The following is a 16,648-nucleotide window of genomic DNA, read 5'->3' as shown; positions in this document are numbered from 1 at the left end:
AGCTTGGGGAGAGGCTAAACATAACACAGTGGTGGACTTAGTATCACTGAGGTACCCTACTGCACTTATCTAGCCTGTGTGTCCATTAATATTAAAAATGCAACTACCAAGCTTCATTCATATTTACGTAAATGTCAACACTAATTACATAAAGGACTCACTTAATTTAACAAGTGCATTTTTCTTTTCACCATGCTCAATATAACCAAAATTCACCTCCCAACTCTTCAAGCCTTCTTTTTCATCACAGTGCTTACTTCCACAAACAAACTGACCTGCAGAGAGATCAAAACAGAAAACAACACTAATTAATTAGTTCATGATTTGATTTATTCTTCTTCTACCATTTTACTATTATATAACATGACATGTCATGGTGACTTACTGGCAATGAAATCCATTTTAAAGGAAACTATCACTATATTTGTTTAACATTGCCCAATATTTACAAAGAAGAAAAACAATTTAACAGATTAGACTAGTTCAAATCAGACCTAATCTCTTTGGTATTTTGCATGGGTAAGGGGTGGGGGCAAAGGAACCCATTAGTTAGTTAATTATCAAACAACTGTGATGAGGCTGTTTCCTACCTGTTTTCCCATTTTGGCTGTTTCTCATTAATTTATTTGTTTGATTGTTTATATCTGTGTAAACTGCTTTGGGAAGTTCTGTTGAAAAGTGGTATATAAATATTCACTGTATTCATATTCGTATCTTACAAGAGTATTTGCTTAGTAAAGAGTGATGGTCTTACAATGCCACACACATACTTTTATGATCCAAAACATAAAATATTTTAAGTGTGACTAACATAGAAAAATGCATGAATATAATTACTGAAAACCTTCCATTACTTATTAATTACGTCTTACTGACAGAAATAGGTACTTTATGTCCCAGATACAGGGAACTCCTTTTAGCATGCTCAGAATATTTCTGACATTCTCCACTCCTTAAACATCAGCCCCAGCTCATTCAGTACTCTAAATTATTTTTAACTCCCCTGGGGGTTGTGTTGAGGGAAGGAAGGGCTGTTGTTCAAAACAAACAAGTTAAAAGTTCTGCTGGGCACATGCAGTTAATATTGCAGTTATCTGGGTTGCAGTATGTTAGCTTTTACCTTAAAATACAGAACTTCTCAGAAACTTCATAAAATGAGCAGTGTATGTGTCAGCCTTAAGGGTTGCCCTGCTAAGTGAAACCCTAACCTTTCGTATTTGATTTTGTTTGCACAGTGCTGTTTCCACGGTTGTACATAGGACAAGTGATGGCAAGCCAATTGAAGAAGGATCCATCCACATGCCTAGCTGGTGGTAAGGATCTGCATTAATAGGCTCACCTCCAGTACTGTTTTTGAAAGATTAACCTCAGAATGTTCTGCCTAAGCTGCTAACCATTGGATTGACAGTGTCCTCAGATACTTCAATTCTGCAGTGCAAAACCAGTTGTAAGGCTAAAGCTTCTCCTCCTCATATATTTCATCAGATTCAGTACATTCATGAATCCTAACATTAAAAGGGGAGGAAAGTAATACCATGCCAATGTCAAGGCTCCCTTTGATTTTAATGAGTTGGGATTACAGCCAGTGTTTTAAGTCTTGTCATGATGATTGGTCTCAAACCCAAAGGATAAGGAAAACAAAGGCTCCCTTTTCAATGGGCTATTTATTCTGCAGGTTTTCAGACATAACATAATTCTTCATCAACGACAGGGGAAAATCAAAATGCAGTTAATGACTTTAAAGAACACAGACATGGAGGTCATTCATACAACCAAAACTGTGTTCTACCCAAGTTTGGAAGCTGTGTGTGCTCCCAATTTTCGGTTGTGTGGAAGCAAGGTAAGAGGAAAACCTGGGTAGAAGTGATTGTGTGGAAGCAAGGTAGGAGGAAAACCTGGGTAGCTTTTCCTCCTACCTTGCTTCTACATAATCACTTCTACCCAGGTTTTCCTCTTACCTTGCTTCCACACAACTGAAAACTGGAAGTACACACAGCTCCCAAACTCAGGTAGAACACAGTTTTGAGTGTATGAATGACCTCATACTGTTCCTATCAATGACTCTAGTTGTTGTTGCATAAAATGTGGAGACTAAGTAGATGTGATGCTTACTCGGAAATTAAGTTCTACTGTATTCAATACTGCTTACTCTCCAGTAAGGTTATTTAAGAATGCAGTTTTCAGCTCGCCTTCCCTGCAGATCATCTGGGTGAGGGGGCTGTGTGCAAACAAAGACTGCATGCCCAGACAGGCAGCGTGGAGGTGCAGGGGTCAGGACATTTCATCTAAGCCCCTGGAAATCCCACAATGCACCACACAAGTGTGCGATGAATTGTGGGCTCTCCCCAGCAACAGGCAGGTGCCTATCAGTGCTTAGGCACTGGCTGAAAGCAGCTGGCGCTGACATACAGCCAGATAAACAGGGTTAAGGGAGTGCTTATTCCCTTAACCTCGTTTAGGAACCTGGCTTCTTAGCCAGGTTTGCCACTGAGGCACCGCACAGAGCTGGTCAGTTCCCTGCAGTTCCCATGGGCAGCCAAGCCTGGGCTTAGCTACCCTAGACCAGTCTTGGCTGTGCGTGAGAGCAGCCTAATAGAATGTTCAGGGCTTATAATGGCAGAACACAGCTTTTACATCTTACTTACTGCAAGGGTATTACGATGCTTGTATAATGAAGTGTGTAGAATAGCAGATAATGTTCTTGCTACTTAACACTTAATGTCAAAAGATCATCCTTTGCTGACATGCTGATGCCACTATCTCTTAGCCTAACCTTTCTCACAGGTGTTGGGAGGAGAAAATGCAACAGCACTCTCAAGTATCCCTTCTTGGAGGAAACAGGAGAAACAAATGTGACAGATCCATAAAGAATAGTACACAACACTAATACGGCATGTTCAGCCTCTGCATGTATGGATATGATGATGGCATCCAGACCTTTGGCACAGGAGTGCACCATCAGCACACACATATTTGGTGAACAGAAGGAAAGTTGCACTTGCACAAGGAGTCCTTGCATGACCAAAAGGAGTCCTTGCATTAGTGAAACTCACCTTCCATTCTCAAAAGGGCCTTCCACCAGTAGCACACGGCTGCACTGAAGATCTGGATGCCATGCACGATTATTATACGTAGCCAAAGTTACTCCTAGCAACTGCACATTTAAGCTACATGTAAGTACTAACTGAGAGAAATGAATATACTTAACCAATCATCTTCAATTACACATCGTGTCTAGCTGTAAAACAGCAACCGGTTCTATGACATCGAGAATTTAGCAGGGAGGGAAAATATATTGCAGACTAAAAGTTCAGAAAGCTCCCTCTATAGCTTTCACTGGCTCTCTTTGGTTATTAAACAGAGACCCCAGTTAAGCCCTTTTTTCTTATTCTCACATAAATATAAAAGTTGTGCCATCAAGTTGGTGTCGACTCCTGGCAACCACAGAGCCATGTGGTTTTCTTTGGGTAGACTGCAGGAGGGATTTAACATTGCCATCTCCCGTGCAGTATGAGATGATGCCTTTCAGCATCTTCCTATATCACTGCTGCCTGATATAGGTGTTTCCCATAGTCTGGGAAATGATGGTCTGGGAATTCAAACCAGCAGCCTCTTGCTCCCTAGGCAAGTCACTTCCCTGCTGCGCCATTAGGTGGCTTCTCACATAAATATATTACTATTTAAATTCTATCTTTTTTTTGGTGGTAAAATACTGCGTAGGGTTACATAATGCACATTTTCTAATTAAGTTTCAAAACATACATCCAGATACACTGTCAATGAAACCTACAATGAAAACCTTTTCTCTAAAAATTCTGGCTTTGATGGAAAATATAACTTGCTTTACTAAATGGCGACCAAAATAGTTAATTGGCCTAAGTAGCAATATTTTAGAAGAAATATGTCAACAGTAAATTAATATCAGTGGCTAACATCCAGAGCAACAAATTCCATGCAGAACAAAGATGTGCTAGCATAAAATAGCTTAGTTGCACTAAAATACAGGTATCTGCAGAATTAGCACTCTTGCACAAAACTTCCCAGTAAAACAGTGGTTCCCATGAGAGTACTACAGGTGGTCCATGGGGGCGGGGGGGGGGATAAATATAAAATAATAATATCCTGTGTGTCTCTTATGTAGCCACATGCCATCCTGCTCTGGAAGATCTCCCAATCCACAGGGGCAGATTTTTAGGGGAGAAATTGGACTGAAGGAAGGGGGGGAATTGGAGAAAACTGCCTCCATTTTCAGTCTTCCCGTTGCACAAGTGTTATCTTTTTCCCACAGGTGGACCTACTGCAGGTAAATTTACTGTGATGAATGCAATAGGTTTGTGAGCGAACATAATAAATTATTAGAAATAGCTGCATTTTTAATACTCCTTGATATATGTTTGACTCCTGTCAGTCAAGGACTATGTTAAAAATGTTTAAAATGGTTTGCTTAGATGGTGGTCCACAAAAGTGTTAGATGGCAACATAGTGGTCCGCATAAAAGAAAAGGTTGGGAACCGCTGCATTAACACAAATGAGGCATGCCACAATTGCACAACTACTGTGCAACTGTAAGCTTGATGCAAGCCAGACAACACTAGTCTGGACTCCAGAGGTAGAGCAACAGCTTTGCACTAGCACAACATCCTTCCACATGCAGTTCAATGGTCTGGATGTCAGCCAGTTTTCAATTACTGATGATGATTTTTCACACACGTGCTTCAAAAACCACAGGACTTGAAACAGGTATAATTGTTCACAGCCAGATATTTTCTGTTCTGACATCTAGAATGTGAAATTCCTAGGCAAGGAAGATTCAGTTTTCCATCTCCCCACCAGTGTTCCATCATCAACTGAAGACTTCTGGGTTTTGACAAGCTTATTTATCTAGACCTGCTGCCTAGAAATACTTTGCTTATTTTGGGGCTCTTTTTTGGTTTTAGTTGCTGGTTTTTAAGTATTTGTTCGAATGATTATTGCCTTTAGTGTACTATCATTTTTGTTTTCTGTAAGCCACCTTGAGTGCTTCAGTTTCGGAACTGGAACAGTGGGAGCAAATCCTGTAATAGATACAGGCAAACCTCATTAATGGTGGACCCAGCATCCTGGTTTTGCATATCTGCGGTAAGGTAATTGCCACCTGAACCCAGTATAAACATGAAAAATTTTCAACTAAAGGGTTAAGACTCGTGTATCCATGGGTCGGGGTGGGCGGAAATGACTTCTGAGGTCAGTGGCCTCTGAGGTCATTTCCACCCGCCAGTAAGAGAGCCATTTCCTGGCTCGTTTATGTAAAACAACAACAACAACAAAACCCCCATGATTTTTTTTGCTGAAAAAAGAAAATTTCAGCGTTGAGTGGGCATTGCTGGACACCTGGGGACACATAGAGCATGGTAGGGCAACCCCATTCCCCCCACTTTCTCCCCCTCCCTTTATTTTGCTCTTTTCACTGGCTAGGGAGCCATTTTCTGGCTCTTTTGAGGGGGGGGGGGCAAACCCTGATTTTTTGCTGGGGGGGAAATGAAAATTTCCACATTTTGGAGCCATTTCTGGGCAGTCAGGGACAGAGAGCATGGTATGGCACTCCCCCCACTCCATTTTTCTCCTTTTGCTGGCTAGGTGAATTCCCATTACCATATTGCCCTGTTATCCATGGTTTCGCTATCCGTACCCCCCCCTCAGATAATGGGGTTCTCCTGTACAATAAAGTGAACAAACAGGTAAGATCTCCCTCTACTGTATATCGGCATGTATGCAAAACAGGTGTAGAATCCTAACAAGAATATTGCAACAGGTGAGTTGCAAGAATAAGTTCAGCAAAATATACTACACAACTACATCTAGAAAGCCTTACTATAATGTTGAATGCTTGCACCCCTTAGTGGTGAACTAGATTATTAATCTGTGCCAGTGCCTGCTGATGACTCACTCTAGCAGCACGGCCATCTTTGTGAAGCAAACTTGAGGCTTCTTAAATTATCACGCAGAAACGAATTAGAACCACTCTACAATGCATGATATATATGAGAAGCCTACCGCATGATTAAAATAAACACCTGTGGTCACACACTATCATTAGTACCACAGTTGTGGAAGATGTACATTATTTACCTGAACTTGCACACTGTACATGTACACACAAACACAGACACGAGTTCCCACAACTCTGTCATTTGGTCCTATGTGTCCTGGCAATATGAGACTTCCTCTCCAAAAGGAAGGAATGCAAGCCCAGAAGGTATATGTGGCCATGAGACAATGCAGGCAATGTGTCTGAGCCGCACAGATAGCAAGGTCTGCTAGGGAAGCAGGGTCAGACAGACCTGAGTGCTTGGGCTTACCATGCACCGTGGAATTTGGCTGAGTGCCTCCTTTCCTCAATGTGATCCAGACCAGGCTGTCCCTTCATGACCAGCTGACCTGGCAAGCCTGGAGTGAAGTGGAACAAGTCAAGGGTGGGTCTTAGTTCTCCAGGCCAGCCCTAGTTTAGAAAAAGGTGTTGGCTTGGATTCTGGGCAGCAGAGTAATGAGTAGTGCTAGGGCTCTGCTTTGGAATGTCTGATTCCGATTTTAAAAAGTGCCATCCCCCCAGTGCTGCCATGTTCATGCCCCACATGCCATTTCCAGCACTGGGAGGGGACCTTTTCAGCAGAACCAGAGGCACAGGAGGACACCAGGGAAGTACGAAGGGGATGCCAAGAAGGCATGTGAGCAAATCTGGAAATTGTAGTTACTCTGGGGGGAATTAACTGTCCCCAGTCATCCCTGAGTGCCTTCTCAGCATCCCTGCATAACCTCCCAGTGTCCCTGCACAATTCCAGTTCTGCTGAAAATGTCCCTGCCCTGGAAATGGCAGGTACTGTGTGGAGCTGGCCATGCCAGAAACACCTGCATCAGCTCAGCGCCGGGGGTGGTGGTGCATTTTGTCAGGAATGGAAATGTATGTATTTATTTATCATAATTTTATACCACCTGTTACGTACATTTTTAGGCAGATGCATACAATTCGGATGCATAGCCCAAGTAGTCACCCACCCAGTTATTCCACAGCCATTTCACTAGGGTTTAAGAGTACAAAGAAGTTGCTGTGTCATATTGCTGAAGACGAGAAGAATATACACAGGACATGCACATATTCTTAACAAAAAAGGAAAATTGGGCATTAGCAATTCTCTTGCCCAGTCTCCTTTACTACCCATGATTGCATTGACAAAAGTGGTAACATTCTTTGAAACAAAAATTTCTAAGTAAAATAATTATTTCCCCAGCCATTATTCTTCTAGATGAGTTAATACTTTGGAAATGTTAGCTGATATCCAGACTGTTGCAGCTCTGATGCCACTAACGCTGCACTTGTGCTATGTGGGTGGGGCGGTATTTGTTGATGTCTCCTTCAGTCTGAATCCACGGTGCCTGCTGAAAATATGCCCCTGAGAGCCATGCAATTCTCAGGGACAAATGAGAATGGGTAAATGGGTTTCAGAGTGAAGGAAAGATAGACAAAAATCACTGCTGCTCCCCCAGCACCAGTACAGAGTTAGCAGCTCCAATGCTGCGTTGGTCTGGATGTCAGCCGTAAAATATAATGACAAAATAATTACACAAGTTAATTGGACAATGTGTTACTTGTACTTCTCCGGGCGGGGGGGGATCAGCTTTGCTACTATATCATAAGTCAGTCAGTAAGAACAAAAAAACCCCAAACTGAACAGATAAGTTATAGCTGAAAGGGAGAAAGAAAAACTTGCCTTTTCCTGATACCACTTCTCCCTCATGTCTCCATCTAAATCCAAACTGTCAGAAAGATGAAAAGCATACAATGAGTATTTTGCACATACACATTCAGTAAAAACTAAAACAATTCCAGGAGCATGGAGGCATCCAAGATATGTGTAACTGAGGCCCCACCTCTTATGCGTAACATTTAACTTTCCCAATTTATTACGTGATATTGAGCTATGTTGCTCAGTAGTCATTTATAAGCACAGATTTCATAGAGTCCAATTACTGCTAGAGGACAGGAAATTGAAACAATTAAGAAATAAAGAAGTAAGAAGGAAAAACAGGTTGCTCACCTGTAACTATTGATCTGGTAGTGATCCGTTGCAGTCATAAGAGTGGGTTCTGTGCCTGTGCGGGACCATTCGGGAAGAACTGACTAGCTCCTCAAAGCACTTAGCTCCGGCCTTGCACATGGTGTGTTTCCTCAGTTTGGGTAGGCTAGCATTTTCTCCTCAGTTCCTGGAGGACCAACATTGGAATCCAAAGTTCTTATGGAATCAGTGTACATTTCTACAAGGTAAATAGTTTCTTTTTCCTCTGCAAATAGACATATTGTCACTTTGCTTACTGCAGCAGGGGCCGGCGGGATGGTCTTATGACTGCAAAGGATCACTACCAGATCAATAGTTACAGGTGAGCAACCTGTTTATCTGGATCGTGATTCGTTGCACTCATAAGAGTGGGTGACTAACAAGCTGTCAGTCTGAAGGTGGGCATAGTATGCTAAGGTAAGACCCTTTTCAGCACACCCCTCCTGAAGTTGGCCTGAACTGCAGAGCCAAGGTCCATGGCATAATGCTTGACAAAGATATGCTCAGAGGACCAGGTTGCTGCAGTGCAGATGTCTCTGAGCTCGATTCCTACCATATGGGCAGCAGAAGTAACATAAGCCCTAATAGAATGGGCCCATATGGTTTTAGGAGGGTCCACTGTTTGGTGATTATAAGCCAGAAATATCAACTCCATGATCCAGTGGGAGAGTCTCTGTCTTGATAACTGGTAGCCTTTCACATTACCTTTGTAACTTACAAAAAGCCTTTTTGTCTTTCTATAGGGCTTGGTCAGTTTCAAGTAGAAGAGGAGAGCACATCTTACATCCAGGGAATGCAATGAGCTCTCGAGAGGTGTCGCGGGGTTCTGGAAGAAGATAGGTAAAACGATGTCACTATTAATATGGAAGTCAGTGATTACTTTAGGCCTGAATTCCAAGCAAAACACCACCTTGTCATCATGAAACTTAGTAAAGGGGACTAAATTCTCCATTCGGAGACATTTAGCTCGCTGACACGGCAAGTCGACGTTATGGCTAATAAAAAAGCCATTTTCAACTTTACCAACTTAGGAGATGCTGTAGCCATTGGCTTGAATGGAGGCTCCGTCAGGGCTGATAGGACGAGGGATAGGCTCCATCGATCAGTGGGTTGCTGGATAGGTGGGTAAAGGTTGTTTAACCCCTTAAGCAACCTCTTCGAGTCCAGGCTGACTTGGAAGAGGTTGTCTGTTAGGGATGGCTAGAAGGGTTTGAGAGCCTGAAACACCTCCAAGAGCTCCAAGTAGTTTATGTGCATCTGGCATTGGCTCAGTGACCACAGACCTTGAGCTTGAAGATCCCCGCAATGGGCTCCCCAGACCCGTAAGGATGGGTCCGTCGTCAACGAGGCAGAAGGTTGGGGTACTTGGAAGGGAACTCAAGACAGTAGGTTGTTCTGTTTTGTCCACCATTGTAGGGACACAAGGATTGGTGGTGGAATCGTTAAGAGCTTCTGTGCATTGCCCACATTCGGACGAAATACAGACAGAAACCAAAGCTGAAGACACCAGAGACATAATTTGATGAACTGCACAGTGGAGTTTCATGACTCCATCAGGCCCAGTAGTTTCTGAATTTTGTGGGCTTTCTGGCTGGGTTGCATCATAAAGGAAGACATTAGCGCCTTGATGCAGAGGAAGCGTTCTTTGGGTAGGAAGCATTCCTTGGTACATTGAGGACTGCTCCTATGTAGTCTATGCACTTGACAGGTTTCAGTCTGGACTTTGTCCAATTGACTTGAATGCCCAGATCCTTGAGTAAACTTAGGACTGTCAAGACTTGCAAAGTTAACTCGTTTTTTGTCTTCCTGCCGGAAGCCAACTATTGAGGTACGGAAAAATGGTTAGGCCCTATGCCTGAAGGTGAGCTACGATGACAGCCATGCATTTCGTAAATACACAGGGTGCCATCGCCAGTCCAAACTGCAGAACATTGTACTGGTAGACGTAGTGTCCCTCCGTAAACCTTAGAAATTGTCTGTGGTTGGATTCTGATATGTAAGTACACGTCCTGGAGATCCAACATTGTGTACCATTCCTCTACCTGGAGAAGAGAAAGGATGCTCTGCAATGTTACCATGCGAAACTTGTGCACATCCACATGACAGTTCAGCCACCGCAGGTCCATGATTGATCTTAGTTCCCCGTCTCATTTTGGGAACTGGAAGTAGTGGGATTACAAACCCCGCCACTGATCTGTCCACCGAACAAGTGATATTGCCCTCTTGTCCAAGAGTCTAAACTTCCTCCATCAGTAATGGGGATTCAGGTGTGTATGTGATCCCATTGAATGCTGGCAGGGTTGCGAACTCAGTGGCATAGCCCATTTGGACTATGGGAAGGATCCAATGGTCTGATGTTATGTTGCGCCTTGCGAAGGCATGACTTGCCAGCCTGATGTTGGAGGTGGCTAGGATGTTAGTTTGGAGAGAAGTCGATGGTAGAGACTCTTGGGTGAGGTGAATCGGTAGACTTGACCCCCTGATCAAAGATGCTGTTTGTTAGTCAGCAGGTTTATGGTGTTGGCCCTGTGAGGTCCTAGACTTTTGGTTGAAATGCTTCCTTCCAAAAAGTAGGTAAGGCTTGCAGAAGTCTCTCTTGTCTGTCAGCTTATAAGAGTACTGCCGTCTACCTACCATATTGGCAGTACTTAGGAGTATACAATTGGGCAGGTGCCAAAAATGTTTTTGCAGTGGATTTTGATTTCTTGATGGACTCCATAGTGGAGTCCTTCGTCTCACAGAAAAGACCCTTTGTCAAGATTGAGGCATCATCAGCACCAACTGGAACATAATCGGGGAAGCAGTGGCTAGGGATATGGTGGAAGCCTCCTCAGTGGTAGCCCGGGAACTCGTATCCCAGTGTTTCTTGTGTGGTGACACCTCTCCGGCATTGGAGCCCCAGTGCCAGGACTTATGCCTTTTACGATGGGAAGAATCCGAAGGTGGCTTTGGTGCTCTAAATGTGCTGGTAAAAGCTGCTGCAGAAGCTCGGGTCAAGGATTTAGACTGTGCAGCACAGTCCCCAACTTCGGCTTGGATATCATGCCCAATGTCGACGTCAACATCGTACTTAATGTTGAGGGCACGGGAGCGTCAATCGGAGATCTTGGTAAAGGACAGCTCTCAGCCATAGTGCTCTATTTTTTCTTGTTTGATGAAAGAAAGTTAAACAAATCTTACAGGTGGAGGTGTTGTGTTCTTCCCCCAAACAAAGCAAACATAAATCATGAACCTGTCAGCTAAATTCTGCTGACAGGAATTTAGCGTTGCAGCAAACATAGCACTTAAAAGTCTTTTTCTTATCCATAACAGGGTAGAGAAGTAAGGGAAACAATATTCAAGTGTGTGAATTAAAGTCCGAGTCCAATCCAAGGTCATAACCGAATAAATCGTCCATCCATTTCCACTAAGTTGAGAGTATTTAGAGTAAGAATTGTCTGGTCCAGTCTGAATCGTTACACATAAACTAAGCTATTATTGTAATTTTTTACACAGAAAGTGTTCCGGTCTGAGGAGCTCACTATCCGAGGTGCCGACCCAATGGTGGTCAGAAAGGAACTGAGGAGTAGCCCGCCCAAACTGAGGAAACACACCACATGCAAGGGCTGGGGCTAAATGCTTCGAGGAGCTAGTCAATTCAATCTGTGCAGGCACAGAACCCACCCTATGAGTGCAACGGATCACGATCCAGATCAAAGAGATACTTTTTTCCTCATGAAAATGATTTACTCCCTCCTTACATCTTATGTGTTGTGTCAATCTTTCACTGAAAACATTTGGCTGCTTGCAGCAAGCTGCACATTAGCCATAAAAAATAATTATTTGTTCAAAACTCTTAAACGTGCCCCAAATACAAGCCAAATCTAACTGCTTAATGATACCTTGTTACCAATATCTACAACTTGTTCAGTTCAAACCTACAATGGAAATAAAAGCTAATTTGCAAAATTTATTTAAAGGAAAAAATATCACCCAAATTAAATTAGCATCACCAACAGCAAGGTTAGTGGCATCATGTAAGAAGTACATGGTGCCAGCAATGTGGTAATCTGAAATAGATCATTCAGTTTGCACTTCTTAGAGTGTAACAGACATATTTGTTTTCAAATATACAAAAGCTATATGTATTAGATTCCACAAAGTATTGACATTATGTTATTTAGCTGTGGGGCGGGGGATTGCATCAGCATTTAATCACATTTTAAGCACACAGAGAAATATCATATTCAAAGGGGAGAAGACAAAGATAAAGGATTTGAATTGTCCATGCAGATGGACATAAAAGGAGAGAGAGAGGTGAAGGGAAATAATACTAAGTGTGCACATTCCAGTGATCAACTATTCCATTCCCTCCCACTCCAACAATAACTGAACTTAAAAACCCTGCATAACAAATAGGCCTACTCTGTGTACCTTCATTCAAAGGCACTTTTTCCCCAACTCCTCTTTGAAAGACAAGAAAGACTGCAAAGAACATTGTACAATAAAGTTGGCAGTTCTAGTATACTGACCTAGATCCAACATATAGGCCACCCAACTATACTCCCTTTTTATCATCAGGCACACTGGAACTGTCACACAATACATTTTAGCAACAATCACATGCCAAGGAGTATTCTGACCATTGTAACTCAGAATAGGGCTATGTCTATTTTTGTCTCTGCCAGTTAAACCAGGCCAGTTAAACCTCTGCATTTGCTTCAAGATGCAAACAGCAAGAGGCTGCTGGTTTGAATTTCCAGACCATCATTTCCCAGACTATGGGAAACACCTATATCAGGCAGCAGTGATATAGGAAGATGCTGAAAGGCATCATCTCATACTGCACGGGAGATGGCAATGTTAAATCCCTCCTGCATTCTACCAAAAGAAAACCACATGGCTCTGTGGTTGCCAGGAGTCGACACCGACTCGCTGGCACAACTTTTATGTTTATGTGAAAATAAGAAAAAAGTGGCCTTTGGTTGGGGATTATGGGAGTTGAAGTCCAATAACACCTGGGGGAGTTGAGAATCCCTGGTCTAAAGGGTATCAGATAAGATTTATCAACACTTTTAGCAAAGACAATCAACTGGAATTTTCAGGTTCAGAAGCAGGATGTCTCCGGATATCAGATGCTGAAGGGCAAGCAGCAGACGAAGGCTTCAGACCTTTTTAATAGACTTTCCAGAAGCATCTGGCTGTTGGAAGGATTCTGAAATGGATGAAGCTTTGGTCTTCTTACATATGGGACATGGGTGGGTCAGAGAGGAAGGAAGCAAGCCAGAGGCCCACTCCTAATCTCAATGCACACAGAAGCAAGTATTAAAGTAAAATCCAAACAGCCCCTATGATTTTGTGGAATCCAATGGAGTAAGTCCTTGAAAAATTATTGTCTAGGTATAATCACTACAGGCAAACTCATCTTTAGGTTTCCAAACTGACTGTCAGAAGCAGACACTGAACAGTAATGGAAAATTTAGCCATCCAGTGGTCTGCTTCCTATACTCATTCTTCTTCTGAGTATCCATTATTGTCTAACATGAATACAGGATCTGGACTATATTCTATATGTATATAGCTTCTTCAATAGCATACATTTTAATGGCTATAGGAGGAGATGAAATTTAGATATTTGAAGATATACAGTTTGAAAATGATTAAATGTAAGTTAAGCTTATACCTTGTTCTCTTTGTATTTACTTAAATCTGCTATACAGTACTCTTTGAATAATTTATCATAGTATTTCTTGCTAAGTCTCTTCTCCCTAAAAGCAGAAGACATTATTATGGATTAGCTATATAAAACAATACAAGTGGGGACAAATGATGGAAGTTTATTCTAGTTAAGATACAGGCAAATTAGAAATACTAGCAAGTTTGTTTTAAGTAATAGTTACTACTTGCAGCAGAAAATTATTTAAAACTGTACTATTACAATGGGAGGAACTACAGATGGAATATTTTCTTAAAATACTTTAAAAGCACAGATTAGGAACACCTTTGGAGATGCCTTATTTTATAGGCCTTTTTAGAATGAGCTTCCTTTAAATTAACAGTTCAAAAAACTCATTATCTTCCATCATGAATGGTCACAGAGATGTAGTATTCGACTTCCTAAATGGTTTATGCAAGTTTATACCATAAATGACGTATATGAATGAAAAAAGGGAGAAATAAATGATCTCGACCATGGTCCAAGTTACCAGTTCATATCAACTTCATCTTCCTCTCTCCATAGGAATCTGTGGTTCTCCCTTACAATATCAAGGTCAGTCTTGTCATTTGCTCTGTAAGAAAAAGCATATAAGTATGTCTAATTATCAGATGGATTTTTTAAACTAGAAAGAAAGAAGATAATCACACCTTTACTGGTTGCATTTTACTTCATAATTTATTTCACAGAAGAAAACCAGGTTTTACAACATGCTTTAAAAATTACAAAACAGGATGAAAACAGCTCTTTTGGGCAATCCTGCTAGCAGATATCTCGATTTTGGCCAATCTTGGTAGCAGATAACTAGATATTTCCCCTTTAAGCAGCAAACTGCACTGTTCTCCCCTGCCCCCAGGCCAGAGCAGTCATACTCAGCTTTTGAAATTTGCTTCCATTTCAAAATCTAATTGCTATGCAAAACAGACAAACAATATTGGGCTATTTCCTACAAGGAGCTCAATAATTCAACAATTTCTTACAAGAAGCTCAGTCTTCATGGTCAGAAACCGCAAACTCCATGTCATTTGGAGCACCAAGCAAGGATTCATCTCATTGTGAGTAAGCAGCAGAACAAGTAACAAGTATAAGTAAATTAGGAACATAGGAAAGCTTCCTTATATCGAGTCAGACCATTGGTCCATCTAATTCAATACTGTCTATGTCGACTGGCAGTGGCAGCAACTCCAAGGTTTCAAGCAGCCCTACCTGGAGGCTTTTCACACAGGGCTTTTAAAGCCCTTTAGGTCGCACCTCCTCCGGAATAGAGGGCGTGCATTCACTTATTGGACAGGCTAGTCCCTGCAGGCTATCAGGGAGCACTTCACATGCAATTTGGGTTTTTTACTGCGCATTAGAGTGCAGCCCAATTTATATCTGGGGTAAAAAAATCGACTTTTTGTGTTGGGTTTCTGGGATAACTTTGAGTTCACAGAAAAGCCTCTCAGAAAACTCATAGTAAAGCCTGCTGTGTGGAGAACTCCCTGGAGACGCCAGGGAGTGAACCTGGAATCATCTGCAGGCAAGCATGTAGATGCTCTTGCAATGAGCTATGGCCCCACCCCTAAGGTGCTCACATGTAGTCACCCATCCAAAAGCAAACCAGGACAGACCCTGCTTAGCAAAGGGATGATTCATGCTCTCTACCACAAGACCAGCTCTCCTCCCATTCTCACAACATGCTCAGCCTTGAACTACACTTAGTAACTTACAAATGTGGATAGACTTCTGTACCTGTACTTACCCTGAACGTCTAAAGTCTTCTTTCTTACCACCATAGTACAAAATATAGTCATTCACAAGTTTCTTATGTCTTGCATACTAACAGAATTAAGGAATTCACTTTAAAATTTTCTTATCAATGTCTGCTGAACAACTGTTCATTTTACTATTAATTCATGCATACAGAGAAAAAGTAGTTTCTACGGTACATCAACTGTAAAGAGGCAGATTCTGAAGTCAGGTTACACCTAGAGTTAAAAATACAGCACTAAACAAATGTTTAAGATATACCAAGTAGCACTAAGTTTTCAAACAAACTTTGGAAAAGGTGTATTTCAGTGATATTTACTAGTTGATGTGCAGGCTGTTGCAAACCTACTAACTTTTATCAGTTGAGCAGGAGGAACACAAGCTTGATCTCCCTCCCTCCTAGTTTGAAATCCGATCTTCCAACTTCCTTCTTGATAGCAACAGAGGAAGCTGCCTTATACTGAATCAGACCATTGGTTCATCTAGCTTAGTATTGTCTACACAGACTGGCAGTGGCTTCTCCAATGTTGCAGGCAGGAGTCTCTCTTGGAGATGCCAAGGTGGGAACCTGAAACCTTCTGCGTGCAAGCATGCATATGCTCTTCCCAGAGCGGCCCATCTCCTCAGGGGAATATCTTACAGTGCTCACACATGTAGTCTCCCATTCAAATGCAAATCAGGGTGGACCCTGCTTAGCAAAGGAGACCATTCATGCTGGCTATCACAAGACCAACTCTCCTCCCTTGTTCTGTGCAGGCTTCCTAAGGAATATTTATTAAGAAGTTAAAGTTTCTCAAGAACTTCTTAGATGAAATGTAAGCACTTTGCAACATCACACAGCTCCTCTGAAACCGTTGCAAGACTTGAGCTTATCTTCAGGTTCTCTGTTACATCTAAACTAAGTCTTTTGAAAACAAGTTAAACTGTAATGCGTTAATTAAAGCTTTTGTGTATTAACACAATCTGAATAAATAACACAAAATATTGTTATTTATCTGAATTCCGCCATCCACTTGCACTATCTTGCACTTGAGCAAGAGGAGAGTCAATATTTCACCAATTTCCCCTTCTCTGTCAAGTGCACTGCATCCCTCAAACATCTATCCTTGGTGTT

At 42.0% G+C, this 16,648-nt stretch overlaps 1 protein-coding gene across 1 annotated transcript in view; it reads right to left on the bottom strand.

Moving 5' to 3' along the window:
- Positions 1–16,648, bottom strand: part of LOC128352088 (protein FRA10AC1) — a 32,955-nt gene that overhangs the window by 4,137 nt on the left and 12,170 nt on the right. The window contains exons 5-9 of the mRNA XM_053312301.1: positions 15,527–15,603; positions 14,276–14,359; positions 13,753–13,837; positions 7,746–7,791; positions 162–275 (exon numbers count right to left, since the gene is read on the bottom strand). Coding sequence (XP_053168276.1) covers positions 162–275; positions 7,746–7,791; positions 13,753–13,837; positions 14,276–14,359; positions 15,527–15,603 — 406 coding nt within the window. The remainder of the gene's footprint in view (positions 1–161; positions 276–7,745; positions 7,792–13,752; positions 13,838–14,275; positions 14,360–15,526; positions 15,604–16,648) is intronic.

This window comes from Hemicordylus capensis, chromosome 3 (assembly GCF_027244095.1).
Source record: "Hemicordylus capensis ecotype Gifberg chromosome 3, rHemCap1.1.pri, whole genome shotgun sequence".
NCBI lineage: Eukaryota > Metazoa > Chordata > Lepidosauria > Squamata > Cordylidae > Hemicordylus > Hemicordylus capensis.
The sequence above is the reverse complement of the archived record's forward strand: the minus strand, read 5'-3'. Positions and strand labels throughout refer to the sequence as shown.